This window comes from Brachyhypopomus gauderio, chromosome 14, assembly GCF_052324685.1.
Source record: "Brachyhypopomus gauderio isolate BG-103 chromosome 14, BGAUD_0.2, whole genome shotgun sequence".
NCBI lineage: Eukaryota > Metazoa > Chordata > Actinopteri > Gymnotiformes > Hypopomidae > Brachyhypopomus > Brachyhypopomus gauderio.
This window is the reverse complement of record NC_135224.1, coordinates 15,622,515-15,634,971: the sequence shown is the minus strand read 5'-3', so window position 1 is coordinate 15,634,971 and position 12,457 is coordinate 15,622,515. Positions and strand designations below refer to the sequence as shown.

The following is a 12,457-nucleotide window of genomic DNA, read 5'->3' as shown; positions in this document are numbered from 1 at the left end:
AACAGTCGGCGACTGAAAAACCAGCCTAAAATCGTGTAGTGTGAACCTGAACTTATTTCTCGCATATTAATGTTGATGGGCCCCCTAGCTAAATTTGCCTTGAGCCCCCAAATTGCTAAGTCCGCCACTGAAGACATGAAACAGGTGACTGAACAGGGATATCACGGGCATGGCTCTGTGGTTCTGGACATGACTAACAGGAGATCTCACAGGACCAGACCTGACCATGATAGGGGACTGGACCCGGAATAGAATGAAAGACCAAACATGGGGGCTGGACTTCAGATAGAGAAGGAACAATGACAGTTACAGGGATGTGGTTGAAAACAGACACTGGTACAGGGACACACACCCTTTCAGAGACAGAGACTGGAACAAAAATAATAACAGGAATGTGTATAGTCACAATGATGGGGACAAAAATTAAAAGCTATTGGGGGATCAGGAGAAGGAGGCTGTCTGTCAAGGAAACATCCAGGAAACGTCCAGGACAAGAGGCGTCTGTCTAAAAATCATCCAGGACTGGAGGTGGAGCAAGACCAGGTCAGGCCATTCAGGATTGATCTAAGAGCCAAACATAACAGATATAACATTTGTATTTTACGCTACACTACACACTGTGTGAACTGTGTCTTGTTTTAACTAACAAAGAAATTGGGTTGAACCATGGCACTTCTTAACTTTAAAAGTCAATTCACGATTCAGACCATTTTTAACACTTCAAATTAAAAAAAGAGCAGTAGGGTAAAAATAATCAGCATATCAGATATAAAGGATTTAATAATACTAATAAACATATATGGATGTATGGGCAAATAGTGGGCGCATATGTGATTATGGTCATTATCTCTCTCTGTGTGGTTTGTCAACAGTCTGACTGAATGTGAAGTGGGAAACGCTCGGACCGAACTCGCTGGGATATTCAGCATGACGCTCAGTAGATCTTTTAAAAGTAGATCTTTAAATAAACGAGCATCCCTAAACCTCTCGAAGTGAGACTTTTTTACTGATCAGTTAAATTCTTCAGGTCTTCGTTAAAATGTAGTGATGACAGACACAAAAAAGTTTATTACTGCTGAAGTGTATGCGCCGTGTATGACCAATTTGCACTGCCAATATTCATTATCTGCTGTGTACAGAAACCCAGACACCATCACCATTGTTTTCCAGCGTAAAGCCAACTGAAGAATAATATGCAAATCTAAGGTTTTACGTGCAATATCAGTGCACTTCCCCACGTGAAAAATGGCAGCAAAAATACAGTGGAACGACTTTTTAGGGGTTGGCTAACGGGAGTCTGCCGCGGCGTTGTTGGGCTTCTCCGTCTCATTCTGTCGTGCAGTCCACAGCGAGAAGAGCGCGGAGATGAGATGTAGCAACGTGTGCGAGTTAGCTAGGCGCAAAGTTTCCCTGCAACTTCACATTACCGAATTTTAACTTTAAACAAAGACTCTGTAATAACATTTGTCTGGATCAACAAGACAACTATTAAAAGTATTTTAAATTAACGGGCAAGGTCTATTGTACGAGTATGAGTGCGGTGTGTTCAAGTTACTACAATGCGGAGAATGTGTTGGTCAATGCTTTCACCTGTCCAAAACCGGGGAGTGATGAACGTGCTGTGTTCTGCTGTGGATTTAACGACATTAAGTATTGCTGTGACGACCCGAACAGCTTTTTCCCATACGAGTACGGATATATGTGGTGGTTAAGGTAAGGAACTGGTGATGTCTGTAGAATTCAAGAAACACCACGATTGTCAGCCAGATTCGTTGTCATATATAGTTTTATAGATGCGGGTTTTGGGTTTTTTTCGGTCCAACATTATGAAGATCTAAAGAAAAAATTCAAAGTAGGTGAGTTTATGATTTAAGCTCCATCCTGTGTGTAAGGGTATTTTCATAAGGCAAGTCATAAAAGCTTCTGATTTGTTTTGTTTGTTGACATAATGAGATGCCTGTACAGTATGCTGCAGTATAGTTAAACAAAGGACCATTAATATCCATAATTTCTGCTCTGAATCTAACGTAACCTTACTGTGATTATTAGATTCACATTTGACATGTTGTGCAGTTTCCCCCACCTATTTATCACCGTATTTTAATTAACAAGCTACAGTTTCACTGTGGTGTGTATAATAAAGTCCGTCAATGTAAGAGTCCCTATAGGGAGCCATTAGGGAAAACCTCCTGGGAGTCATTATATCGTCACCTCCGATCTCCCTTCTTCCCCCTGTCCAATTTGATCTATTCCTCACCTTTTACATTTCTCTTTCCTGCTTTCTCTCCCTGACTCTGTCCCTCTCAGTGTTGGGGCGCTGGTGGGTCTGTCTATAGCTGCCGTAGTCCTGTTGGCCTTCCTCGTCACTCTCTGTGTCCTCTGCTACCTCTTCATCGCTACTAAGCCCAATCGGCTGGACAGTGGTCTTCCGCTTAATGCACCTGGTCAGTTAAACGATGTCTAGCACGCTGCGTATGCACATTCCTACGTAAATCTAGTGTACCGGAAGGACTAGCAAAAATGAGCAAGATGCAAGTATTTTTATTGATTTTTTATTTTTTAAACCACTCGTTTAGGATTTTAGAAAAACAATGTTGCTAAAGTTAAGATGGGTGGGTATTAAATTGTTTCTGTCGTTTGCATACCTAGGAAATTTCATACCTATGACGTAGTACCTCATAATTATGACTTAGTATCTCATTATTACGACATAGTAAGTCCGAACTATAGAACTAGGATTGCTTTCAAAATATGACAATAAATGTCGTGTGTCCCCCCCCCCCCCCCCCCCAATTACTTATGAGATATTGCTTCTTTGTCTTCAAGAAATGAACCATCATACCAAGCACAACAGTTATGCGAAGAAACTTCATGCAATGCAGTCAGCAGTTGGCATGCAGCGACTAGAAATAATTGGCCCTATAGGTCCGATAGCTCTGGTCTGATCACAATTGCTTTTGAAATTGTGAAATGTCTACTCCAATGTTTGTTGGAAAAATGTACAATGTTCGTCAGAACTGTCTGTTCCGTTATCGGGGTGGTACAGAGATGTCTGTCATTATTACGTGGACCATTGCGCGTCCTGCCCGGTGTCTTAGCTGCAAAATAGACGGTACATAGCTAAAGCTAACACCATTAAAAGCAAAAACTGAGTCGAATTTCTCCATAATCTTGCTCGTTTCTATGTGTACACTGCCAAACAGCAGTGCATGCTGCACTTGAACGCCATTGAAATAGGGTTTTTTTCTTCTCTGGGGTTTACAGGGTCGCTGCCAAGGACCACACTATAATGAAAATGGATCCAAATAGATGATTGAAAGCATAAATGAGTTGCACAGAAAAGCAGAATGGTATTTTTGGAAATCTACTTAGACTGTTGCTACCTGATCAGAGCCATATTGTGTTCTTGGAAAGCTGACTCATTCAGTGGATAATTAAAGGGTGTGTCACGTGATGTTTTTCAAATATTTCCTTTGGGCCATGACTATATGGAGTTGTTTCTTTTGATCCATTGGTTTTGGACCCTAGACTCCTTCACTGTAATTCAGACTAGTCTGCATATTTTGAGATTTTATTTTAGCTCATTTTGATAATTTCCTAACAACAACAGGAAAAACAACAAAACTGGATTAAGGTTATTTTGGATCACAAACAAATAACTTTCTTGCCTTGACTGAACTATAAAATTACTCTTCTTCACTTGTTTTTATTTTCACCTAACCTATTGTTTTTAAGCCATCCATCAGCACATTACATTTATGTTTCCTAGAATTATTGTAGTAAGAGTTTAGTCTTAGACATGTTTGTTACTTTTGAACTTTTTGGCTTTTGAAACACAACTTCAGTGTGCTTTCTCTCCTCTGATGCAGGGTCAGAACCAAGCCCCGAGCCCAGTAATGCCGCTGGCCCTCAGGGCTTCCGGAAACACTTCCTGAGCAGTAAACTGGACTGTGCAGCACAACCAGGCGATCCCGAGCGCCTTTTTCAGCGCTGTTTCATGGGTACTGGCAGCACAGCGAACACAGAGAAACCCTCATAGGAGACCAGCCTGACTCTCTTTACTGACTCAGTGAAGCCCTCTTGATTCTGAACACTGAGGAATTATGGGCCACAGGACTACCTACCATGTTCGGTGCCCATAAGCAAAAACAATTCTAGTGTTTGAATGGAGAGCATATATAATGTATAAAAGAGCCATTTTCATGGCCATAAAATAAATGAAAAGTAGATACCCAAAATTTTAGAAACAAGGCAGACATGTAGTCCTTTAGTGGAAATCTCATCTAATACACACACAGTGTTTTATTGGACTTACAAGCCTAGAAAATGATAAATCTGCATGTAGATGGTGAACATAAGGAGATCTCACCAAAAATGGGGCCTAACCATCAGACCATCACTAACACTTCTCAGTTTGAGCAATTTTAGTCCTTGTTAGATCATACCGAAGGTAATCACATGTCCTGTCTGGCCATACAGTACTATGAAGCAGCTACACATATTGTAAAGCAGTTTGACCAATGGATGCTTGTAGCTCATGACTGTCCAACTGTGTCATTCAAGAAGGTGGGACATATACACAATGGTCAAAGTAATGCAAAAACAGGTGCTGTGTATGTAGGCCCTACTGTATAAAACAAATATCAACATGAAAGGAAGGTCCAATACAATGGATACTTTATGCATTCTAGAAACACCATCTTGACAGTTTGTATTGTTGAGATTTTATTCTTAGACTAAAAATTCAAACTGTAGTTATTGATCATTGCCATCCTTTCTTCCTGCCATCTTGCTAAGCTGAGCGTTTTTACCCTTTTCTAGATGTTAAAAACATAACATTGTTTGAAGTTTTCTTTTTTAATTTACAAATATGTGATAAAAATGTTTCATTATTTAATGTGATCAAATAGGCCTGTATTTCATGTGTGTACACTATTTTGGATAATATTTTTTACATGTAGGAAGAAAAAACGTTTACAATTTACAAACATTTTACAGACATTTACAAAGGCATTTACACTTCAGAACGATTCTGATCTGATTAAGCTAAAATGACTAGTCAGTATTTTTTCTACTATTGAGTATTACAGTAATTCAAAGTAACATACTCAAAGCAAGCGAGAAATCATATTGCCACCTGCAGGACAGGAAGAGAACCACAGCCTAAATACGTTTCGACGTGTATTCAACAGTTAGCCTACTACCCAACAGTTAGAGCAGCGTTAATGGAAATACAAAATGCCACCATTAGCTTTGTTGTTTTAGCAATGGCCATATTTAATTACCATATATAATATAACCAGAAAATGAAGGAAATAGTTTCTGCGGGCTAGAGCGGCCTGTATTTATTGTGACCTCCCATTGTGATCGTCACATGAAATCTTGACTTTTGCTGGACTTATAATAAGTATAATATAATAATTTTTTAATTATTATAATTAAAAATAGAGTTTTTTTTTCTTTTTTTACATTTTGAGTAGGCCTAGATATTTCCCATATTTTATGTTTGTATGTTAATAAAGGGAAAGGACCATCATTATATGTGGTCATTTTGCCATGGAAAACAAGACATCTATTGGTGTCCCAAGACATTTGCACAGTAGGTGTCAGTCAAAACCAAATCATATAAAGCTAATGAAGAAAAAAGGGAGTGTTTTATTGCTGTGTTTTATTGTAGTGTTTTACTGTATTGTCTACTGTCTGGAAAATTCCCACCATGCATTATAAAAAGTAAGCAAACTAAAGTAAGCTTGATTGTCGTTCAATATTTGTACTGGGATGAACTCACATTTCAGCAGTATGAACCTTAAGAGAAACTCGAGAACAGAGATCTGGCAGTTATAAAAGTTAGCTGCAACATATAAACCAAACCTAAGATACTCTGTCTTTGTTTCACAAGAGCCAGTTGTCCAGACATTCCAACATGCCTTTTACTAGAGGTCAGGTGTAATGACTGCAGCAAATCAGCTGAATCATGTCCCAGTGATTACAAAAACCTGGAGTCTGGATTTAAGGGAAATGATTGAACGAGTGGGTTATGGACAATATTAAACAGTTATAAAAGTTATTGATCAACTTGACTCTACTGGAATGTAAACTCCTTTGTCAACCTTTGCTCAAGAAGTTTCAAAGCAGTGTCATAGGACTGTCTTAATGGATCAGATTCCAACCTATGTCTTCGGCAAACGATTTTGACAGCATTTTTAGGAAAGTATTTTGGCGGTAATATTTAGGTACGTACAATGTTTCAGTGTTTTATAAATTTTTTTTGTGTAAAATGTGTGTGTGTTTTTCAGTCACCTGAAATTTGTGGTTTCAGTGTGACTTCAGTTAACTTCTAGATAGATAGATAGATAGATAGATAGATAGATAGATAGATAGATAGATAGATAGATAGATAGATAGATAGATAGATAGATAGATAGATAGATAGATAGATAGATAGATAGATAGAGACAGACAGACATACGTGTGTATCACTGATATCTGAGTCAGCTACCAGTTTTACATTAATCTCTGGGAAAACATTATAATCTGCTTTGTCATTTTATAGTAACTTGTTGACAGTTGGTCTGTTTACATAAGTGCTGTTTTACAGATTACACCATTTTAGTTATCAAAGGATTCATCAGATGTATAAGTGATTCTTTTTTACATTTTTCTTTTCATAAATCACTTGTGATTCACAGTTTCAGTCTTTCTCCCTTGATGACAGGGCATGATGAGCCACACAGGCAGTAGGGCCATCCTGATCCAGGGCCTGTATCTGTGGCTAGTGGTCAGTGCATGTGGATGCACAGCTTTCCTGCAAGTGTCACCAGAGCTTCAGGACACATCTGTAGCCAACCAGCTAAAAGAGCACTTAAATTATGCGGGTTAGTGTGCAGATTTACACCTTACGACCCAATCAGTTAACCAAATAAGTAACTCTCTCTCTCTCTCTCTCTCTCTCTGTATGTGTGTACGTTCTTTCTTCCTGCCATTAACAGAACAAGTAAATAAGAATAACGAAACTTCAAAACACCTAAACGGTAAAGAACACGCATCACAACGCTGTAGCCTAGAGCTGTGAGGCATCGAATAAAGGATTTTTTTACTATACCTAAATTTTTTTACCATCATGACATCTATGTTGTTTACCCTGTTTAATTGCAGCTACGAACTTCAAGGCTGCAGTCGAGTCAAATTTTGGTAGCGGGACGATAGTTGCTGCAGTATTGCTCTCTGTATTTTCCGTGGCCTTGATCGTCATGGTCGTCAGGTTCCGTGTCTTTCATCGCTTCCTGGGCGGATACAGGGATGCTCTTCTGCCGGAGGAAGATACAGCCAGCCAGTTCAGTCATATCGGAACCATAGCGGAACACTTTCCTCAAACCAGTCTGAGTAACCGTGAGGCTTATGCACGTGGTCATGACGACGACGATGATGGTTTTATCGAGGACAATTACATTGAAGCCAGTAAAAGGTACGCGACTGAGGAAGAGGAAGAGCAAGAGGAGGAGAGTGATGATGATCTGGATATTCATTTCTCAATAGATTGATCGGGCTTTTTATGATGATGAAAAATACACTATCATTTGATTAAGGGCTTCAAATAACAAAATCACAAACATGCTTGTTTAATTCTTGACCCTGAGACATTACACCCATGAAAATAATTTTTGGCCAAACACTTCTATTAAAGAAAGATAATTCGATTTTTCACATTCACATTGAAGCGAGTTTTTGTAACTGTTAATAGATCACTGCTTTTTTAGTAGCTCATAGACCTTTCTAGCAATTTACCTGATTCAGCAATGTTGTGTGTGTGTGTATATATATATATATATATATATATATAAAACATGTATATGTGTATGTTTTATATGTGTGTATATATATATATATATATGTTCTGGTTACACCAGTTACAGCTCTAGCAATCACCAGTTACTGTGATGTGTGAGAAGTGAGATGCCATCAAAACTGCCCAGAAGCACCATCTATTAATACATATTTGTGTCGACATAGAAGCAGGCAAGATGGCATGAAAGAAAAGAAACTTAACCTGCAGGGACAGGGGTGCTGACTCTTGAGAAAGATGTGCTGAAATTGAGACGTGATGACATTGAAACTGGGGAAAGGACTTCAGCAAGCCTGGTGAATGACAGAATGCTGGAAATGAGATGGAGATGGAAACAGAGAAACCACAGGAAATCAGACAGATGGAGGCAGGTTAGCACAGAAAGACTCAACCAAGACAAAGCGATTTGAGAAGAAAGACAGATGCTCTTCTTATGGTATATGTGCCGTTAAGAAAGACTGAGTGCATGGATAATTTGAATGAACTGATGGCGGCAAGCAAACCTGGAGAGGCAGGAGACAGAGTTTGAGAGACAGGGAGGGGAAAAGAAAAAGATTCAGAGAAAGCAATGCTCAGAGATGAAGATTCAAAGGGACTAACATGAGTGTGGTGTGTGGAGGTAGCGGGGAATTTTCATCTGACAAATTTGTTTTTTTAATACTGGCGATACAAAAAATGAAAATACAATTTATGTTTTTGCCTTTATTATCAAATGAGATGTATGTATTAGGTATATCCTCCTGTTCTTCACATTTTAAAGAATGAGTAAAGCTTACAGAAAGTAAATTGTAGCTCATATGGAATATAACAAATGTCCATATATATTTATAATTATTTAATAGTTAACACAGTGTGTTTTTATACAGCCTAACCTTAAATGGACAAATGGTAGCCCATGTAACACAACCCAGAATAAACTGAAACATAATTATTATACATTTTAATATTACTTGATCAGTTATGTAGTTTTATTGAAATTCCTGATTTTGACCAGTAGAGGCTGCTGTAACGTGTAAAAAGAGAAAACACTTGTCAGTTTGAGAACACTGAAAGTCTGCTAGTGGAAAAAAAATGAACCGTAATAAAATTATACACACACACACACACACACACACACACACACACACACACACACACACACACACACACACACCATAATCATCGTCATGACTTGAAGCTGAGTATGATGGTCCTCCTGGGGGTCCGTGCGGTGGGTCTTACAATGGCCGAACTTTGTTGCGGTGTGTCTATTAGTGTAAGGTGGGGGAAGTAGTATGTGGGAGACACATTTTGGTGGAGATGCTCCTTCCCATGGAGCTGCTTGGCGTGTGTCCGGCATATATTATATGGCCAGCCCGACACAGCTGGTGTGTAAGGGCGGTGGAGGTAATGCTGTCAGTGTGTGATTCCTCAAGTTGATGTTTGTGCACTCTGTCCATTTGATACGCAAGGTTTTTTCACTGCCATCCCTGATGGTAAGATGCCAGGGCTCTTATATGCCTAATGTAGGTATTCTAGGACCCTGTGCTGTATAAATGCATGGGACAGATAATGCATGGCAAAGCTTCTATGGCACAGCTTCTATCCCACTGGCACCGCTGATGTGATGCTGTACCTTGCTGTCAACATCTGCCCTTGAGAAGAGGTGACTTCCAAGGCAGAGTAATATGTCCACATTACGCCATCAATTGTTTGACACAGTGAGAAGTTCGACACATGCAACACACATACACTCACAGGCACACAGAAATATCAAATAGCATTCAGAACTTAGTTCATTTATTTTGCATGACTCCTATTGTCTGACGTTGTCTCCGCCCCTCCTGTGATCTCACATTGTCTCCGCCCCTCCTCTCATCTCACGTGGCCACCTCCCCCTCCCCTTCCCCCTCATATGAGACCAGCTTGACTGGAGGCCGAGTCCCTCCACGGCTGGTTCCTCCGGCCCGTCACAGTAAACACCCTCACCCTCCTCCTCCTCCTCCTCCTCCTCCCGGCGCTCCGCCCTCCTACGTACACCACCGCCCCATACGCGGCCACGCTCAGCACCACGGCGCCCCCGGTGGACAGGAGCACCGCTCCACACAGCCTCGCATCGGCCCGGTTGAGGCAGAGGAGCGCGGCCCCGCCCACCACCAACGCCAGCCCGGCGGCAAGCAGGAGGATTGGGTCGGCGCTGCCCCCGCTGCGCAGGGCCAGGATGCGCCTGCGGTCCCGCACGCAGCCCATGTCCTGCACAGCCGAACTGAGCAGTTGCTTGAGCAGGACCACCAGGGCCAGGAGGCACAGCGCCGAGCCCACGACCAGGCGCCACGCCGCCGCCACGCCTCCTGCCGCCGAGCCCGCCCACCACAGGAGAGCCACGCCCCCCACGCCCAGGGCCAGCACCAGGGCCACTGACGAGCAGTAGCACAGCAGAGAGATGCACGGCTCGCCGAACCACCACAGCTCCACCTGCTGGTCCACGTCCTGACGCAGCAGCCACACGGGATCCGCCCGCGGGTGGAGGTGCGGCCGGCCGGGAGGCGGCGGGAGGGTCTGCAGCTCGGACATGTCGTGCTGGCTCGCAGCTCGGCCTGGGGAATTATGGGTAGAATTAGCATGTCATTGCTTGCTGGAGTAATCTTTAACAACTGTATTGGCGCAAGCTTATCTGACTGGTTCACTGGTTAGTATTATGGTATTGGTATTACTCCATGATGTCAGAACTGTAAGTTTTTGTTTTTTGTTGAGCTTTTAGTTACACTCAAAAACTAAAAAAACTTATGTATATAAAGTCTTGATACAGCATCAGTCTCTTTTTAGTGGGATGTAATAAAGTAAATACTTTTAGAAAGGTCAAATTATATTGATTCAAGAGTCTAAGAATTTATTAGCAATTCAGCAAAATGTTTTCTTTTAAAATGGTTGCCTTTATGAAAGCAACAGCTAGAGCACAGAAATAATAGTTACATTATAATGCATTCCATTAAAGGATAATTTTGAATTATGAATGGATCAGATATAGAAATTAAATGACTAATTTGATGAATGATTTATTACTAATTGACTTCTTGTTAGTTTTCTCACCTTCTGTCATTCCATATTCCAACTTCACTCCCTCAGTTTACTGGAGCCCCCAAATTCATTTGCTCTGCCTTGGCAGCTATTGGAATGGAAATAACTCAAATTCCAATCAAACATTACATGATCTCATATAACCTAAACAAAAGATTATTCTCTTACTTGCTTTAGATATTCCAGGATGAGAAGTTGTATCCTCGCGAGAGACATTTTGGTCTTGAGTTAGTAGAGCACACCATTCTTTCCTTCTGGATCACTTGTATGTTTCTCTAGTGGTGTCACTGTCTGTGTCCGTCTTGTTGAATCAGTTGTGACATTCTCGGTGATGCATAATGGGAGTGGACAGGCCAGTGCCCGGCACTATCGACCATTACACACTAAGACAGTTAAGCTCACCTCTCACAGCTGCCCCACACCAAGGCGCTGAGCGCTTATTCCTCTATGACACATTGGGTAACACACACACACCCTTTCACACACAGACCGGTCTCAGGATGTCGGGAAGGCAGGGAGCGGTAGGCGAACGGGCGTGGAGAAGTGGTGGGATCTTTCAGGGCATTGTGGGACAACACAATAGGCTGAGTGGAGGGGGCTCACAGAGGAACGCCCACACTGTAGATCAGCCCTGATGTCACGCTGGGTGCATAAAGGCCGTTTGTGTCACTGCAGGGATGGTGTCATTCACGTGATCAAATCCCGGTTCTCCTCTCAGCAACAACACAGCCGCTGCTGAGATCCCGAGTTACAGAATTACTCATTCGAACATGAGCTGTGAAACAGCACTTTTGCAACAACGGAGATGTGATGTTCTCATGAAGGAGCAGATTATACTGCAACACATTATTATATATGTGTGTTCTGTAGCTTGGCTGGAGGAAAAAATGCATCTTTGATGTATTCTTGCATGTCTGTCCTTCACAACACGTAGGACATGAATGCTGACTGATATTAGACTTGCCTTTATTGAAAATTCAGTATATTTACATATTTCAGTATAAGAATGTCTAGAAATCCAGTTTATAAATAAATGTGCCATATTTGTTAATTGTGATTTTTCACCGCAATCAAAATTTGTCCTCCGCTTTTACCCATCTGTGCAGTTAGAACACAAACACACTACTGATTACTAGGGGACTGTGGTGCACACATGCCCAGAGCGGTGGGCAGCCCTAGCCAGGGTGCCCAGGGAGCAGTTGGGGTTAGGTGCCTTGCTCAAGGCCACCTCAGTCATGGCCTCAGGCCTGGGAATCGAACCCACGACCCTCCGGTCACAAGACCAGTTCCCTAGCACCAGACCATGACTGCCCCAAAATATCCGGAGAGCGTGAACGCAGTCCCCCCCCACCCGCATTTGGGGAATTCGCAAGGGTCAGCACAGCCTGAGTGCAATGGCTGAGCCTCACCTTGGGCGAACCACCTTCCTGATCATGGTCTCACCCCTGCCAGGTAAGTATCTGGAATCTGCAATGTGGAATCTAGGAATAAATTGTACCAAAATCATACCATTGCAAGCACTTTTTATACTAAAAAATAAAAAAGAACATTAATAAA

General features: G+C 41.6%; 2 protein-coding genes and 1 pseudogene across 3 annotated transcripts; 1 reads left to right on the top strand and 2 right to left on the bottom strand.

Moving 5' to 3' along the window:
• The first annotated feature begins 1,354 nt into the window (after positions 1–1,354).
• LOC143475246 (protein shisa-like-2A) lies at positions 1,355–9,255 on the top strand. 2 transcript variants are annotated; one of them, XM_076973028.1, is made up of 6 exons: positions 1,355–1,713; positions 2,308–2,444; positions 3,870–6,233; positions 6,716–6,875; positions 6,990–7,031; positions 7,156–9,255. In XM_076973028.1, exons 1-3 carry the CDS (start codon positions 1,532–1,534, stop codon positions 4,037–4,039), a joined length of 489 nt encoding a protein of 162 aa, XP_076829143.1. In that variant the 5' UTR covers positions 1,355–1,531; the 3' UTR covers positions 4,040–6,233; positions 6,716–6,875; positions 6,990–7,031; positions 7,156–9,255. The 2 variants fall into 2 exon arrangements, with proteins under 2 accessions (XP_076829143.1, XP_076829142.1); XM_076973027.1 differs by lacking the exons at positions 1,355–1,713; positions 2,308–2,444 and having other exon boundaries at positions 4,044–6,233.
• An 89-nt stretch (positions 9,256–9,344) lies between these two features.
• tmem125b (transmembrane protein 125b) lies at positions 9,345–11,131 on the bottom strand. Its single transcript, XM_076973026.1, has 3 exons — positions 11,069–11,131; positions 10,913–10,988; positions 9,345–10,419 (listed from the first exon to the last, which is right to left on the bottom strand). The coding sequence occupies exons 2-3, from the start codon at positions 10,920–10,922 to the stop codon at positions 9,734–9,736; spliced, it is 696 nt and encodes a 231-aa protein (XP_076829141.1). The 5' UTR covers positions 10,923–10,988; positions 11,069–11,131; the 3' UTR covers positions 9,345–9,733.
• A 1,101-nt stretch (positions 11,132–12,232) lies between these two features.
• Positions 12,233–12,360, bottom strand: LOC143475807 (U1 spliceosomal RNA; annotated as a pseudogene).
• Between the last annotated feature and the right edge of the window lie 97 nt (positions 12,361–12,457).